The following is a 17,170-nucleotide window of genomic DNA, read 5'->3' as shown; positions in this document are numbered from 1 at the left end:
GAGTTCTTGCATGACACATTATTTTGCATCATGAAAACAAACAAAGAAGAATCTTCCTTATTAGTAATCACATTTATTGATAGGACATTGACCATGCACACTACTGAAAGGAAGAAATCTACAACTTGGTAATAGCCTTTTTGGGGTTAAAACAGTACCTGCTAACAGTATTCTAGTTGACATTATTGTCAATACAAACTGTGGAATCATTTAAAGGGAAAGTTCCTCCTGTAGAATTACACCTTAGCATCAAAAGCATGTCTCCATTCTGTAGGAGCATGTACATTTATAACTAAAATCACATCATAATAATACAATATAAAGTGGTCAGTCGATACATTATCATCCAACACCCCCTTAGTATTGGGAACTTCCAAAAGAAGTCATAGAACCAGTTTTTTATACAATTCATTAATTGTAGTTCAAGGACATCTGTCATACTGGCTTATCGTTTTACATTTACAGCAGTAATAATAATGCCCAGATGTGATTGTTTCAGCCACTGTGGTTCATGATTAATAGTGAATAAGATAATAATATGGCTAATACAACTTTTACAACAATAACCCATTCTATACATGTTAGTGTGTGAGAAAGTATTTATACCTTTCCACATTTTTTCTATTTTTTAGCATGAACTGTACTGTTGAGTTCCTGCCACAATATCTCAAGTGGATTTAAGTCTGGACATTGACTATGCCATTTAAAAACAAAATTTGTTAGTATTTTATTATAATTAATTTAAAAGAAAAAATGTCCCCTACATGTCTCCTTTTTCAATTTCTTGCGTTCTAATTTGCGAAGATGGATCGTTTTCACAATGCTCGCTTAACCAGGAAGTACTTGACAGCATCTATGCATTCAGAGGAGAGCGCATCCTCCGCCCAACGATTTAGCTTGCAGATGCCGACCTACCACCAGAAGTTGCTAGAGTGCAACAAGATATGCTCTCCAACATCCTACCTATCCACCGTGAACCTTCACTGGCCTGTGCTAGACTCATGGGCTCTGTTGGTATGCCACCACCAGGATTAAAACTAGCCGCTAAGACACCCCGATAGAGTAAGGCAGCAACTAAGGCTGCTACGCTATGCAGGCACCCCCAATTTTTTGCTTTTCACCAATTTGTATGTACATTTGCATGTGTGTTTTGGATCATTGTCTTGCTGCATGATCCAGCTGCATTTAAGATTGAGCCCCAGGTTCTACACTTAAGTAATTTAAGTTGCTCAATTTACAGGAGTAATTTGGGTCAACTGTCTTGCTAAACGATAGAACAATAGGTGTGCTACTTTTTCGGCTCATGGAATCAAATCCAGCAACCTTTTAGTTTTTCCTGGTCAGATGTTTTAACATATCAAACAAAATTCATAGTAATTTACAGGATACTTGACCTTAGATATGGGGTCAATATGTGGAATGCAGCCTTAATGAGATGCATGTCTTCTCTGTATCACTGAATTCTAAAGACAAATTGAAGGCAACCTGTTTGTGAGCTGAAGATAACGTGCAGCTGGTTCAAGTAAAAAGAGAATCTGAAACTCAAAAGAAAGTCTAGTTTTTGTCAATGCCCAGCCCTAAACCTAATCACGAAATTGAAACAAGCAGTACATGCAACAAACCCCCCAACACAAAAGTCTTTCCCAAGAGCAAATATGTACAGAAGAGTGGGCCAAAATTCCTCACCGCACAATTTCTGCAGAAAGCTTTTACTATGCTTGGCAAACCAACTAAAATTGGCAAACCAATTATTGAGCATAACTGGATACAGTTTCACACAGAGGAATTGAGTGTTGCACAACTTTGTTCAATACAGAAAATTAGCAACAAAATGATGTCCACTCAGGTTAATTTTATGTGATGATAAGTTTTGGTTTAGGAACTGATAACAATCAGTTTTAAAAAATATGAACAATATTGAATCTGGAAGGGAGAAAATACTTTCTCGATACACTGAATACTATATACAATACCGGTATATAGATTATATATAAATATATAATTTTTTCTTCTCCACTAACACTGTGCCTTTTCGGTCATTACTGTTACAATCACTGGAGGTCAAAAACAACCAAAGGACAGCATTTAGGAGAAATATCTCTGGAGAAATAAAAAGATTCACATTAAAGCCTCACAAAGATAATTGACGTTCCAAGCAATTCCCACGTGTCTCCAGTGTAGAACTACATATTGCACATTTTCTCCACAAAATAAGAACTATGTGTTATTTTCTAATGTAATGTAGAAATGTTGCATAAAACAACAGTCCCTAAGGAACATGGCCATAGAAACTCTTCACTGTAGCCAACACCAGGACAAACTAGAGGGAAAGGCAACTAGCCATAACAGCACCATCTTATCAATCATTAAGAACCACATTTCTCAGGAAATGAACACACTGTTTTTGGTGTGGAATCTTTACCTGTTGCCAGCAGGTAAAACCTTGTGTATAGGAACTTCTTATAACATACTATTTGGAGAAAGTCACAAATATTTGGGCTGATTGCTGTTTCACCCATGTTTACAGTGAGTACCTTCAAAGCCTCATACATAGGCCCCAAGCACATTAAATGACCTTATGTTCTTTTAAAAAGATAAACCCATAACCAACCTAACATAAATAACACATTTACTCACATTCAATACTGTAACCACTGTTACACACACAGAAAACAACATTAAACCAAACACAAAAGAACTATGAATAAAACACAACTTCAGACCACAAACTTAAATAACAAAGATGCAATGATAAAATACTTTAAAAATGGGAACATAAAGAAATGGCTCAAGATGATCCGCCAGTTGTGATGAGAAAAGGTGATTGGCTGGGTGAAAGTGAGGGCAAAGAGCTAGGGTTCAAAGGTCAGAGCCTTTGAGGCTGAGACTGGAGATTGTGTTGTAGATGGAGTGTTGCATTGTGGACCACTTGACAAGAGAGTTGGGTTGTGGTGAGAACACCAGGTACACTGCCCACCAGCCAGTAGTGTGGGGGGGGGGGGGGGCGGCAGGTTTAACACTGGACAGCGTTGCCGTTCTCTGTGTTCCCGGCGGGCAGCGGACGAGCGGCGAGTGTTGACGGTGGGCGGAGGGCGTCCGTCAGGGAGGGCATGCGGACACGAGGAGCCTCAATGTTGTTTCCCCTCACAGTGATGTGGTCCCAGCCGCCCTGAGAGCACACAACAGACGGAGACAGTCACACAGTCAACCCACCAAGAAAACCTCTGAAAGGTTCCTGGGTTAAGGTGTGAGGTTAAAGGTCTCACCCCGATGCCGTAGTCCCAGGCCTGTCCCTTGGGCTCCATGGGCTGGACCCCCAGACGGTGACACACCGTCCCGCAGCTCAGACTGTGGCTTCCCTGCACCTTATCCGCTATGATCCACACCTACGACAACGACCAGGCTCAGTGACCCAACACAAAAGACCAAAACCCAAGTCTCATTAGAACCAGCGATTTTTCGCCCGGCTCGCAGGGCAGCTCCCGCTCACCTGGTCCAAGGGTCCAACGGAAACCTTGCGCACATTGTTGGAGATGTGTTCCCATGACGACCCCTGGGGGTAACTGGGGGTCAGGCCCTGCCTATACCACAGGTTACCTGGACGGAGAGCGCGACATTAAAAACATAAACACTCAAACGAGCAAAGGAATAGTAACGAGGGAACATTTCAGTACCGTTTTCATCCACAGTGTAGACCGACGTCCTCCCTACAGACACCTGTTTGAGCTTCTGCCGGGCTGGAGAAGGGATGTGGTACCAGCAGTCCCCTGGGCAGAACAATAATACGATCTCATTACACAGCCCAAACATCCAGACGTCAGCCCTGGGTTCTGCGGGGGGTTATCTGACTGACCTGCAGGGTTCTGCGTGGACACGGATCCCCTGTAGAAAGCAGAGCCGTCCCTGGCGATGGCCCAAACCTGGCTGGCCCCCCCGATGGAGATGGATTTAAAGGGCTGGTCGGTGCCCACGTGGAGCCAAGACGTACCCTGGAAGAACACACAACCGCTGTCTCACCCACCAGTGTGTGTGTATTCATTCTTCTGTGTGTACGCGCGTGTGTGTGTGTGTGTGTGTGTGTGTGAGAGTCTCACGGCAGGCGTGAGCAGGGTGACCCCCAGTCGGCAGAGTACATCTCCCTTGTTACTGATCGCCCACAGAGGAATCTGCTCTACAACACTCTGATCTCCACATGGGAGGATGGTCACGTCACTCAACGGAATGGGCGGGACTTCCTGCCACGGCCCTGTGGTTGTCAGTTTACACTTCCTGTCAGAGATAATGAAAGGGTTGTTGAAACCAGGCTGGAACCAAACTATGCCCATATGTGTCCTTAAGATCGGGGTTGAAGAACTCCGCAATGGTGATCTAAGGTCAGCTGTTGTGTTTTCCAGTGCCCAGTGGTTAAGGTTAAGATATAGTGCAGGTAAAATAAATCTGATCTGTGCTCATGGACCAGAGATGAAAGCCAGGGTTGTTTAAACGTTAAACTTTGCAGAGTTGGCTGAGTGAAAATAAGACCATTGTGTGCTTACTAAATAAACAGTGTTGAAGAAACAGAGCCATTGTGATGTGGTGTCATGACATTCAGTACCTGGCCCATCGCCTCCGGCGAACAAAGTCCTTCAAGGTCTTGTAGCCATGATAGGACCTGGAAGAGTCAATAAAGACGGAGGGAATGAAAAGAAACGATAAAAACATAAACAAACACATTTCTACAGTTGCTCTTATAAAGGCAAAAGGTAGAGCTCCATAAGAATGAACACGGGAACCTCAGAAGCACGTACGTGGGAAAATCAGCCGCGTACTGCCAACCCTCTCTGTCCGTCCCTCCCGAGACGCCGTAGTCAACGGCCCACTCCGTCACCTGACGGAGACAACGGTTCGCGAAACAAAAGCTCTGTTAGGTTCAGTTTAGTCTCGTTTCAGTCGTACTCTTCCAATGAGAGCAAAATGGGTGACGTGGTGTATTCTGCCGCGGTTCCCCACCCATGTCCAGTGAGGGGACGGAGGCTTGGTGCTGGCCTTGGTACACTCATGCAGTCCTGTGGCGTCGCTCCACATGTAGCGGTCCGTCGGGAGTCCCCTGCTGGTGTACCCTGTGACCGGGTTCCACCGCTGGTTCTCATAGATATACACACTCTTCACGTCTGTCTGGGTGAAGATGTTGTCCGTACTGCTGGCCAGGCCTACCAAACCGGACCAGAGAGACAAAGCGCAGCTAACATATAGCGAGCGATAGCGACGCCCTCTACCATTCTGGATCAAATTGAATAGAATGTTCTCCTTTCCCTGTAAATTGGTCAGGTTCTGTGCATGCTTTAAGTCCCACCCAGTAGGTTGGTGTTTGTTCTACATTCAGTGTGTTTACCCTGGAAGAATCCTCCTCCGTAGCCCCCGGTATACACCCACGCAGTGTGGTCATAGCCCAGCCCCCACACCACCCCCACACTGTTACACTCCACCAGACGCAGATGGCCCCCCACCTGACGCCAGAACCTGCAGACACACACACACAGATCTATAAATACTCAAATAATACACACAAGATATAGTTGTGTATGTGAACCATTCATCTGTGGTGTATAAAGCATTGATCTTACATCTGATCACAGGGTGTGGGGTATGGACAGGCCTCCAGACTGGGCCAAGGTTCGCTGACGAAGATGTCGCCTTTACAGGTGATTGACCAGATGGCCTGTTTAGAGGGGGGGCCCTGGATCCCGCGGGAATCACAACACGACACACTCAGTAGAGCCAGCTGGGGGCAGGGAGAAAGGCAAAACATCAGGACTCCATTATTACAGTTTTTTAGTGGCTTTTGTACTACTTTCAGAAGTATTGTTGATTAAAAAGTTTGTTGATTAAACTGACACGTTTATGGTGATATAAAATGAGTGTTGGGTTCAGGTGTGGAAACAGGGTGTGTTGGGTTCTGGTGTTGATACAGTAGTATGGGTTGGGTTCTGGAGACAGTGTGTGTTGGGTTCTGGTGTGGAGACAGTGTGTGTTGGGTTCTAGTGTGGAGATAGTGTGTGTTGGGTTCTGGAGACAGTGTGTGTTGGGTTCTAGTGTGGAGATAGTGTGTGTTGGGTTCTGGAGACAGTGTGTGTTGGGTTCTAGTGTGGAGATAGTGTGTGTTGGGTTCTGGAGACAGTGTGTGTTGGGTTCTAGTGTAGAGACTGTGTGTTGGGTTCTGGTGTGGAGATAGTGTGTATTGGGTTCTGGTGTGGACAGGGACAACAGAAACCAACCCAGTCATGCATCTCCATCTCAGTGGCAGCAGCCAGTTTGATTGGCCACCTCTGTTTGGTCCTCTCTGCTGTGTAGATGGCAAAGGTGTGTTTGGAGTCATTCAGCACGGGCACCAATATGGTCACCTCGTTGATGAAAGCATGAAGGTACTAGAGGGAGACAAATCCAAATGAATTACCAACCACCCATAATGTCATGGCACACACAAATATATACACATGTACACACATACACACACACAGACACACTATAAATGATTGTCCTCTCACTTTCTTCTCCTCATTGAAGTTGTAGTAGAGGAAGACAATGCCGTCCTTGTGTCCCTCTGGTCCTGAGAACTGCTCCAGGGCAAACCTCACATCCACCCACTTATGGGGTTTCCAGTCTCTCCACCACTGCATTGTGCCTTTCTTCACCCACACAGACTGTCCCGGAGGGGGGGAGAGCGGGAGGGGGGGGGGGGGGGGGGGGGGGGAGTTTGAGGAAGGAGGGAGACTAATAAACATCTATACAACAAGGATGTGTCATCAACAAACCAAATTCAATTACAGCAGCTAAAAAAACCCAGTCATTTGTACGTTTTTAAAAGTTGTAAAGGACTTTTAAAGTTGTCAGTACCTGTTCTATGGCTTGTTCGTAGTGTTTGAAGTTGTCAATCTCTCTCTTGGAGCGCTCGTTGAGCTGCTCGAAGATCTGCTTCCGCCAGGCTGCTGTCTGGGCTGGACTGACGGACAGACTCATGGCCTGGATGGATGACGTCAGGGCTGGGGGAGACCAAAACACTTCATCATCAGTGTATGAGGAGGGAAACAGACAAAACTTTAACAGCAACATGTGAGGAAACTCAAAAATTACCTGGGAGTTGAACACTGGTCCAAGATTAACTGAGCAAAAACAAATGCTAAAACCTCAGAAATCTTCCATACACATAGAAAGCGTCATTCTCTCAAAATAAATCCAATGATTTCATTCATTCAAACTGACCGACTTTCTTAAAGAATCTGTAACTAAGTAAAATTGCTGAAATGGTTGTGTTGCGTATGTGTTTTTGGGGTCTTGCTCAACTTATTTTAAGAACAATTAAACACGGTGTATTAGCAGTGTCTCTGTCTGAGCCTCACCAGTGACAGAGTTGAACCAGTTCAGCTGTGTGTGACAGTCCACAGCACAGCCTCCCCCGCTGACCCAAGCCCACAGAGGGTGATCATCAGGCCCATACAGCCCCTCCAGGCCCAGCATGCATGTGACCACAGAGGACAGGCTGCAGGTGTCAGAGCTGTCCCCTCGTCCCGCTGCAGGCCCCACGGCCAGGTGTGTCTGGGCCTCTTCCAGGTCCACGGTACTCCACTGGGGGTCCCCAGGCCCTCCGGACTGGCTGGGGGACAGAACCAGGGCCGGAGGGGGAGACTTGGCCTCGGCATCCCCGGGAGTGACCTCCTCTTCTGGGATGGAGGTAGCGGCGGCACCATCCCGTTTGGTCTCGCGGTCTGAGAGCATCTCGGAGATGAAGCTGTCACTGGTGACCTTCGGGATGCGCGGTTTGGGGGCTTCCGGGTCATTAGAGAGGTGCACAGAGGGAGGGGACGAAACACTGGCCCCCACCTCATGGACGGCCCTCTGAGGATCGGCCTCTGTGTCTGAGTCCTCACTCATCACTGACTGGGCTCGCACCTCACCGCTGAAGAAACATCCAGCACTATGGGCCGGACGGAGACAGAAAGGGTGGGAGAGAGACAGACAGGCAGGAAAACAGAGAGTGGGAGAAAGACGCAAAGATGCGCGAGATGGACAGAAACAGAGATATATTTATAGATCAACCGATTTTTCTGTCTTTATTTTTCCTTTTCATTCATAGTTGAAGAATGTGCGCATTGTAACAAAACTGCATATACAGCTCCAGAAAAATTAAGAGACCACTGCAACTTTTTCTTTCTTCTTCAAAAACGTTGAAAAGGAAAGTTTTGAGTGAGGAACAGAAGCGTTCGATTTGCAGAAGTCATCATTTTAACCCTACTGTCCCTCACTCAAATCCTTCCGTTTCCATATTTTGGAAAGGAAATACTTTTTTTTTTCCTGAGCTGTATATCTAATGATATACACTAACATTTTCAAAGCCTTTCAGCCTTTGCAAACTTTTGTTATTTTAATTAACTTCCTCTGACTTGTTTTTCTCTTGCTTTGTCAATGCAAACAAATGTTTCCAATGCCAATAAAGCCCCTTAAATTCAAGTTTCAAATAGAAAACTAAGAGAGAAAGAGATACAATGACAATGCATGTCTGTGTTTATGTTTGTGTCTGTGTTTGTTTGTCTTTGTGTTTGTCTGTGTGTTTTTATATGTATGTGTTTGTCTGTTTATACTTGTGTCTGTTTATGTGTGTGTGTGTATGTTCATGTCTGTGTGTATGTAGGTACTCTATGTGTGTGTTTATGTCTGTGTGTATGTAGGTACTCTATGTGTGTGTGTGTGTGTGTGTGTGTGTATGTTCATGTCTGTGTGTATGTAGGTACTCTATGTGTGTGTGTATGTTCATGTCTGTGTGTATGTAGGTACTCTATGTGTGTGTGTATGTGTGTATGTTCATGTCTGTGTGTATGTAGGTACTCTATGTGTGTGTCCACAGCCCACCTGTGCAGACTGCTAGTGCTGGTGGAGGAGTTGGGTCTGATGTCTCCGTCTCTGGGCACACTGACAGCCTTCCAGGCTTTACCACTCAACTCAGTGGAGGTCACACCCTGACGGAAGTACACGGCCCGGTCTTCCCGGCTGATGGCCCACACCTGGACAGAACAGAACACATGGGGGAACGAAGAAATAATGTGTTAGTTATCATCAGTACTGTTTTTATAATTATACATAACTTCATAATTCATGCATGTACACTGTCGGAAATGAAGTTTTGGCTACAATAAGTTTTGGCTACAAGATGAACTAAGGCAATGTTCAGTGTAGCCCAGTGGGTAGAACACAGTGCTTATAACACTGGGGTTGTGGGTTTGATTCCCGGGGATAACAAATCCCCTAGTGGTCACACTGCCACATTAGTTTGCAGTATTTCAATAAAGACAAACCCAGAGATGTTTTATTCTCTCTGACATCACTGCATATCACGTGTTAGAAGGAACGTAGGTTCTACCATTTCTTTACCAAGATGATGGATGCTCACTTCTTCTATTGATTAAAACAGTAAGAAACAGTAAGGCCACCCACAGCGCTGTCTCACTCAATACAGACTCCAGCTTTAGACCTACCGCTCCTTACCTGGTCATTGAGGCCCACGCTGATCATGACCATCTCCCCGACCATACCGATCCAGCCGGAGCCACAAGGATTATGGGAGTTGATGCCACGCCTGAACCACACCTGACAGGTACAGAAATATGCTCCCAATCAGAGCTAAGATCGATATTTACCCACAGTAATAATACCCAATCAGAAATGAGGACGAAGAACATCATTTCCATAACATCAGTGTTTATTTCCTTCAGTTGTTGATTTCAGCTCATGTTCATTATAATGTCCAGTTACAAAGCAAATGAAGCATACAAATAAGCGTTCAGCTAGTGTTACCTTGTTGTCCTTGGTCACGGCCCAGACTACGCTGACCCCCACAGCGACGTGGATGGTCCCCACCTCTGGGTTAGGAGAGTCCACAACTACCCAAGAGGAGCCTAATGAGAGGAGAAAAGACTGTAGAAAACCCACACACAGACAGACACCGAAACCTGAAAGTAAACCCAGCTCTAACACCACCCCCAATTCCATGTTTTCCCCTAAATCTAATCTACAAGCCAGACAGTGCAATTTCCCTAGTGGGGAACTGCCCATTTCTCCATCTTTCTGGGGACATCAGTTTCCCACATGTGCACACAAACCTGGATCACAGGCATACTGGCGCGCTGTATGTCACACAGGCTCTCTCTTAAATGATGTTCAAAGGGGCTTTATTTTCCTGGGACACATTTGTTTATGTGGCCAAAGGAAGTGGAAAATAAGTATAACCACTTTATTTTGTAAATCTAGAAACATTCTACTTAACAAAAGTCAAATAAACCCTTAAAAAGAAAAAGTAAACATACAGCTCTGGAATAAATTAACAGACCAACTGCATCTTTTTTTCGAAAAAGGTTTTGGGTGAGGAACAGAAGGGTTAAAATGAAGAGACCACTGTTCCTCACCCAAAACTTTCCTTTTCGACTTTTCGAAAGGAAAGAAAAAGGTGCAGTGGTCTCTACATTTTAACCGGAGCTGTAGTCACACCAATGTTTCAAAACGACAGACATTTTTCAAAACGATAAAGATATTTTATGACAGCCACACAAAGCAGTTGAAGAAGAAAAAAGTTTAAATGCAAGAATTACTAAAAAAAGGTTGAACTACAGCAGTGGTGAACTACATGATGAGCTACAGTATGTATTGTAAACCTGTGTCACAAACCAAGCAGCTGTGACTGCACATCGCATTTCGCCAAACAAATATGGGAGTTAATCAATGTTAGATGTCAATGTGAGGTTTTTGGTTTTTCTGGCTTTAATCTGATCAAATATTTGGCAGGAGATTACGAAACGGAGCTCTGTAATTTTATCGGCGGTATCAACATTTGTTGAATATTCAGTGGGTTCTGATTGTCTTTAATAATGGATTCTACATTTATTCAATCTGCATTTACAACAGCCATCTCTCTCTTTTTCTCTTAAGAAAACATGCTGGCTCTCTTTCTCTCTACCTAACACACACACACACACGCACGCAGTGGGCAGACACTCCCCTTCGCAGCCACCCACCTTGGGGGCAGTCTCTGGTGATGCCTTCCCTGACGATGAGTTGTCCTTCCCAGAGCACGGCCCAGACCAGGTCCCCAGGACCACAGCTGATCTGCACCACCTCCCCGGGCAGGGACACCTCTTCCCAGCTCATCCCCTCCGGGGTGTGGTGGTGGATACCTCCACGGAACCACACCTAATGACACACATCCAACACATAGTCAATGAAATGGGATATGTGTGTGTGTGTGTGTGTGTGTATACAGTGAACTCCAAAAAGAATTTGGACAGTGAGACTTTTTGTTTCTTTATCTCTGTATTCCAGCACTTTGAATTTAACTTTAGCTGAAAACAAATGAATTGATTAGAATGCACTTACTACTCAACTGTGTGGCAGTTTCACTTAAAATGTATGAACTTCCTCTAAGAGCATCCGCTAAATGACCAGAATGTAAATGATACACTGACCATTGGGTTAAAGTACAGACATGTTGATCTATTTGTATGTAGTCCCACATTTTAGGGTACCAACCTTATTTGGATAGATAAATGTTGCATACAATAAAGATAGCATGTTAAACTTTTGGTCGCATATCATACACCAGAAGTATGTGACCCCTTTAACCAGACACTGGGTATCTTCCCAAGTTATGTTCTGCCAGAACTGTATTGCAGCCATCTTCAATTGTTGCTTGTATATGTAAGAAATAAGGTGACGGGGGTGTGCTCATGTCTATGAACAGCTCTTGGTATACTGGCAATATATCACAAACCTAGAATGCAGTGATGCGCAAATCATTTATCTTTATGTTTAATTGGAAATATTACAAAGACAACATATCAAATGTTGAAACTGAGAAATGTAAAAAAAAAAAAAAAAAAACACCTATTTTGAATTTGATGCCAGCAACATGTGTTTACCACTGTGTTGGAGCTACTCTTCTTTCAACAACACTCCGTAAACGTTTGGGAACTGAGGAGACCAGTTGCTGTAGTTTTGAAAGTCAAATGTATTTCCTGTTCTTGCTTGATATAGGATTTCAGCTGCTCAACAGTTAGGGGTCTACTTTGTGGTGTTTTTTGTTTCATAATATGTCCAACGTTTTCAGTGGATGACAGGTCTGGACTGCAGGCAGGCCAGTTTAGCACCCAGACTCTTTTACTATGGAGCCATGCTGTTGCAATATGTGCAGAATGTGGTTTGCTATTGTCTTTCTGAAATAAGCAAAGCCTTCTCTGAAAAATACGTTGTCTGGATGGCATCATATGTTGCTCCAAAACCTGTATATTGTGCAGCATTAATTTTTATTCTTCAGACCACAGGACAGTTTTCCACTTCGTCTCAGTCCATCTTAAATAAGCTTGGGCCCAGAGAAGGAGGCGGCGGTTTTGGATCTTGTTTATATACGTCTTCTTCTTTGCATGGTAGAGTTTTAACTTACATTTGTGGATGCAGCAACGTATTGTGTTCACAGAATATGGTTTTTGGAAGTGTTTCTGAGCCCATGCACTGATCCTCACTACAGAATTGTGTCTGTTTTTAATGCAGTGCCGCCTGAGAGCCCAAAGAACACGGCCATCCAATATTGGTTTTTGGCTTTGTCCCTTGCATACAGAGATGTCCCTTTTAATACCCAATCATGTTACAGACCTTTTGCCAATTGACCTAATAGGTTGTGTTGTGGTAGACTTTTAGCTTCTTTTCTAGACATTTGTTGCCCCTGTCCCAGCCTTTTTGAAATGTGTTGTTGGCATCAAATTCAAAGTGGGCATATATTTTTCAAGAAACAATAGCATTTTTCAATTTCAACATTTGCTATGTAGTCTTTGTACTATTTTCTATTGGATATATAGTTTAAATGATTTGCACATCATTGTATTATTTTATTATTGACATTTTACTCAGCGTCCCAACATTTTGGGAAACTGTCTTGTATTTCCCAGTGATATTTTTGGTTTATTTTGGTATCTATCAATTCACAAATAACGTTAATATGACAAAACTGCAAAACCACCATGTATAGTCCTAACCTTTCTCGACACAGGACATTGACTGGGATTGAGTGGCCTGAAGCTTCTAAGCTTCTATCACTTCAAGTTCTGTCACCACTCAAAGGCCATTGGAAGACAATGGGCTTGTCAAAGGATTTCAGCCATGTCCCCAAGCTATCAGTGTGCACGCGCGTGTCTCACCTTGCCCTGTAGAGAAACAGCCCAGAGGGACAGCCTCCCCCTGGGTTCCTCACTAATCTCCCATCCCCCACAGCTGATGTCATTAAAGGGGTCTGGCAAGGGACCACTTTGACCCTCTGACGGGATCTGGCAACGCAAAGACAAACAGGTGAAAACGCATAGAAGATACAAAGACACCCATGGGGGCACATGTCGGGTACATACATTCAAATGCATATGGATGCGTGGATGGGCCGACAGACACTAGTGCACAACCGTGCAGTACAGCTGAAGTACACAGAGACGCTACACACGGGAGACATTTGGGCACTGCTTACGACAGGTGACCGGATTACTCCAATAACACACCTTGGCCCAGGTGTCCGTAGCCTTGTACCTCCTGTAACGGATCCATCGCCGGCGACGGACACACGAGTTCCACTTCTTGTCTATGGTGTAGGTGGCAGGGAAGTCTATGGCGTAAGTCCAGCCCTGCCGATACACACAGACAGAGGCACAGACACATGACTCATCGCGTAGGGACAGACCCGGACGACGGGGAGGACACAGACAAAAGGATGGAAGGACAAGGAGATAGGGGAGAGAGATGGACAGAGTGGAGAGACGGGGAGAGAGATGATTAGAGTGGAGAGACAGGGAGAGAGATGGACAGAGTGGAGAGACGGGGAGAGATGGACAGAGTGGAGGGACGGGGAGAGAGATGGACAGAGTGGAGAGACGGGGAGAGAGATGGACAGAGTGGAGAGACGGGGAGAGAGATGGACAGAGTGGAGAGACGGGGAGAGAGATGGACAGAGTGGAGAGACGGGGAGAGAGATGGACAGAGTGGAGAGACGGGGAGAGAGATGGACAGAGTGGAGGGACGGGGAGAGAGATGGACAGAGTGGAGAGACGGGAGAGAGATGGACAGAGTGGAGGGACGGGGAGAGAGCAAAAGTGAATGAAGGACAGAAGACACAAAGAGAGAAAAAGGTAGAGAAAGACAGAGCTACAGAGATAAGGACACAGAAATACAGCCACACACACACACACACTGTGAAAGAGGAACAGAGAGACAGAAAGGAAGAAAAACAACAGACACTCACTCCTTTCTCTGTGGGCTCTCCTCCAAAGTTCTCATCGATGTACCAGTCCCCCTCCCATTCCCAGTTGGTCGAGGGAAGCAAGAAGCCATCCAGAGGTTTGTGTTCCAGCCCTGTGATGTCACTCCACTGCCAACGGTCACTCGGCAACAAGCGATCCGAGAAGTTATCCACAGGATTCCATCGCTGAGACACAAAGAGACAGAGAGACAAAGAAATACAAAAAGACAGAGAGAGAGAGGGTTACAAGGATTATAAAACAAACCAGCTGGAATAAAAGCACAAACAGACACACACACAAATCAAACACACACACAACACACGTACCTGGTTCTCATACGCCTCTTCCTGGTAGCGTATGGGCACATCACTAGCGTGGACATTCAGGTAGATGTGGTGGTCACAGGCGATTCCCCAGCAGCACTGTTGAACTGCCGTCAATCTCTTAAACTCTAACACTGCATCGCAACAGTGCTCCCACTGCTGCCCCCCGGTGGACAGGCTGAACACGCGGCCGTACACGTCCACTGCCCACAGGAGGGACACAGGCATGGTCAGACCTAGGTGGAGGAACGCCGAGTCGCCAGAATAACAGACTGTCACTTGACAGAGCAGGACTGGGGGAGACCAGGATGGTGAATAGCAGAAAGAAAGAGTCTAGTATAAAGATAATAAAGAGGCTACGTAGAGGGGCAGAGTTAGCTGACATAACCTTTCTTCAGCAGTTCAGCCAAGACACCCCAAACTGATTGGGTCACTCTGTGGGAAAATTGGTTTCACTCCAGCGTCGTAGCTTGCTGGTCCAGGGAATGATTATGGCAGTACATTAAGCCAGAGTGTCTGACTCAGCATGCTGACTGTCGGCCTGTTTATCCCACAGGGCCCCATCGTAAGACAGAGGAGGCAGGAAGAACTGGTGTCTGTCTGTGTCTATAGAAGGAATGAAGGGCACTGAAATATCTGCACTGCGCAACTAAGAAGACTACGAGGGTTTTCCGACTCTGTTCTTGTCAGACAATAGTTTTTTTATTACTCTGTGCAGTTTACTTACATTACGGGAGCAGTGTGGATCCTCCAAAAGATGTCAAATACTACAAAAGAGCCTCTGGAGTGAAGCAAAATGAGACTCTCGAGAGGTTCACTTCTAATTATTTCCACATGTAGCAGTATGATAGTGGAACACAGTTTGCCCCATTTCCTCAGCCCTTCACCTTAGTGCAATAAACAACCTTAAGTAAAATGAATCAGTGTTAAGGTTTAGTTTGTGGTAGCTTTCATGCCTTTTTTTTTTTTTTTTTAATTTTCAAATTGTATCTCTTCTTGTGATCAATTGGATGGGTAAAAATGTATACAAATGTATAATCTATAATTATGTTCCAAAAACAAATCCACTTTCCTAACCCTGTCATTAAGAGTGTAATATTTAGGCTACTGCTTCTATAATCAATAGTGGAGATTTCTAGGAAAAACCCTATAAAGATAAAAGGATTTTTGTTATAACACTTTATAAGAGCCTACATATAATAAAGATGTTATTGGTAGAACGTAGAGGTTCCTGGCAGATCTTTTCAAGGTAGAACGATCTTCAGGGGATTCTTTTATGCAGTGGTTCTCCAACCACTCCTCAGCTTCTCAGTGAAAGTGCCAAGAAGTCAACATTTTTTTTTTTAAACAATCCCAATGAATTGTTGTACAAAGTAGGTTTTTTTTCGAAGTATGCATGACACCAGAGGCCCTTGGTAGAAGTAGGAAGACCAACATGTAGCTGTTAAAATAAACCGGAGCAATAGAACAGTGCGTCGTTTACATTCATTACTACACTTCTCAGGTAGTCTGGGATATTTAACGTTAATGTTTATTACTGTGTACTATACATCACAGTCTACTGACCATAACGTTAACCATAATATTAAAAATTAAAAAGGGAGATTTGCAGAGTTGTTCTGGCAATGTACAGTATCGCCTGCTGTAGCCCCATCATGTCCAACAATCAATAAACAGAGTCTTGATCGACTTGCTGTCGGAAGCAAGCTGTTTGGAATCGCCCAGGGACACTTGACCGTAACGCCGCGCATCCAGCAAAACGCATCATTGAATCTCATACTGGCAAATGAATCTAGTTTGTAACACTGAATGTATCCGAAAGGTGAATTATCAAAATGAGTACATTAGTTCGGCACGTTTATGACTTGGCTTAGCTTGTTATTAAGTAGGCCGACACTGTTTAGCATATTTTTGCATACCATCAATTTATTGCAGTAAATAAACCTGTCTACTGCTGATATCAAACCTACACTTAATTTCAATGACAATCAACGTACATGACATGAAAAAAAATAGAATATATGGCTAGCACAGAGTACCAGCTTGCGGTTACTTAAGGCACAAGGAAGCTTTCCACTGCAAAGCTAGAAATTAAATAGCAAGTTAGCAATAGCGCATCCCTTACCTTTTGCTCCCTCTCATAAACGGTGTGGCAGTTCTAGGATGTCTATGTAATTCGTTCAGAATAACAGGGTGAACATACCATTTACTCAAAACAACCACTACGTTTCTATTAAATTGTGATCTTTCTCTAATCCGAAACAGGAAGTATGGTGTTTTACTGTTAACGCCGATTGGCCGGGGTTGGCCAATGCACCACAAATGAAACATAGCTAAAGTTGTCCAATAGGCGACGAGGCTAGCAAAATACTGTATAAACTGTTTCCCCTTTATCTGTGGGTGTAGCCCGTTATTGCCCCACACGTTTGATAAATCAGCGCGGATTTACTGATAGTTGTTTTGTTGAGGAAGAGTAATTTACTTATGGTTAGCACTCGAAAGCCTGACCCATAATGCTTGGTATTTAGGCAACACACTGTTGTCGATCTGTGA

At 44.4% G+C, this 17,170-nt stretch overlaps 1 protein-coding gene across 3 annotated transcripts; it reads right to left on the bottom strand.

The window, feature by feature from the left end:
* Positions 1 to 57: 57 nt before the first annotated feature.
* On the bottom strand, positions 58 to 16,936 carry tecpr1a (tectonin beta-propeller repeat containing 1a). 3 transcript variants are annotated; one of them, XM_010905684.4, is made up of 24 exons: positions 16,743 to 16,936; positions 14,621 to 14,853; positions 14,297 to 14,479; positions 13,560 to 13,682; positions 13,212 to 13,337; positions 11,040 to 11,214; positions 9,826 to 9,926; positions 9,517 to 9,618; positions 8,884 to 9,035; positions 7,377 to 7,951; positions 6,874 to 7,019; positions 6,525 to 6,680; positions 6,255 to 6,404; positions 5,604 to 5,761; positions 5,372 to 5,499; positions 4,990 to 5,189; positions 4,788 to 4,867; positions 4,595 to 4,651; positions 4,095 to 4,269; positions 3,854 to 3,989; positions 3,675 to 3,767; positions 3,491 to 3,597; positions 3,267 to 3,386; positions 58 to 3,169 (listed from the first exon to the last, which is right to left on the bottom strand). In XM_010905684.4, exons 2-24 carry the CDS (start codon positions 14,843 to 14,845, stop codon positions 3,014 to 3,016), a joined length of 3,624 nt encoding a protein of 1,207 aa, XP_010903986.2. In that variant the 5' UTR covers positions 14,846 to 14,853; positions 16,743 to 16,936; the 3' UTR covers positions 58 to 3,013. The 3 variants fall into 3 exon arrangements, with proteins under 3 accessions (XP_010903986.2, XP_012989247.2, XP_019902194.2); XM_013133793.3 differs by lacking the exon at positions 16,743 to 16,936 and having other exon boundaries at positions 14,621 to 16,722; XM_020046635.2 differs by lacking the exons at positions 58 to 3,169; positions 3,267 to 3,386; positions 3,491 to 3,597; positions 3,675 to 3,767; positions 3,854 to 3,989 and having other exon boundaries at positions 3,997 to 4,269.
* Positions 16,937 to 17,170: the final 234 nt, after the last annotated feature.

Source organism: Esox lucius, chromosome 5 (assembly GCF_011004845.1).
Source record: "Esox lucius isolate fEsoLuc1 chromosome 5, fEsoLuc1.pri, whole genome shotgun sequence".
Classification (NCBI taxonomy): Eukaryota; Metazoa; Chordata; class Actinopteri; order Esociformes; family Esocidae; genus Esox; species Esox lucius.
Note: the sequence above shows the minus strand (reverse complement) of the source record. Positions and strands in the feature narration are given on the sequence as shown.

Excerpts from the sequence above, each read along its gene's own strand:
- tecpr1a (XM_010905684.4), bottom strand. The coding sequence starts at position 14,845 with ATGCCTGTGTCCCTCCTGTGGGCAGTGGACGTGTACGGCCGCGTGTTC. Across the intron at positions 13,683-14,296 it reads GAGAGCCCACAGAGAAAGGA|GGCTGGACTTACGCCATAGA; the intron begins GTGAGTGTCTGT and ends GTGTATCGGCAG. Across the intron at positions 9,036-9,516 it reads GCGTGGGCCTCAATGACCAG|GTGTGGGCCATCAGCCGGGA; the intron begins GTAAGGAGCGGT and ends TGTTCTGTCCAG.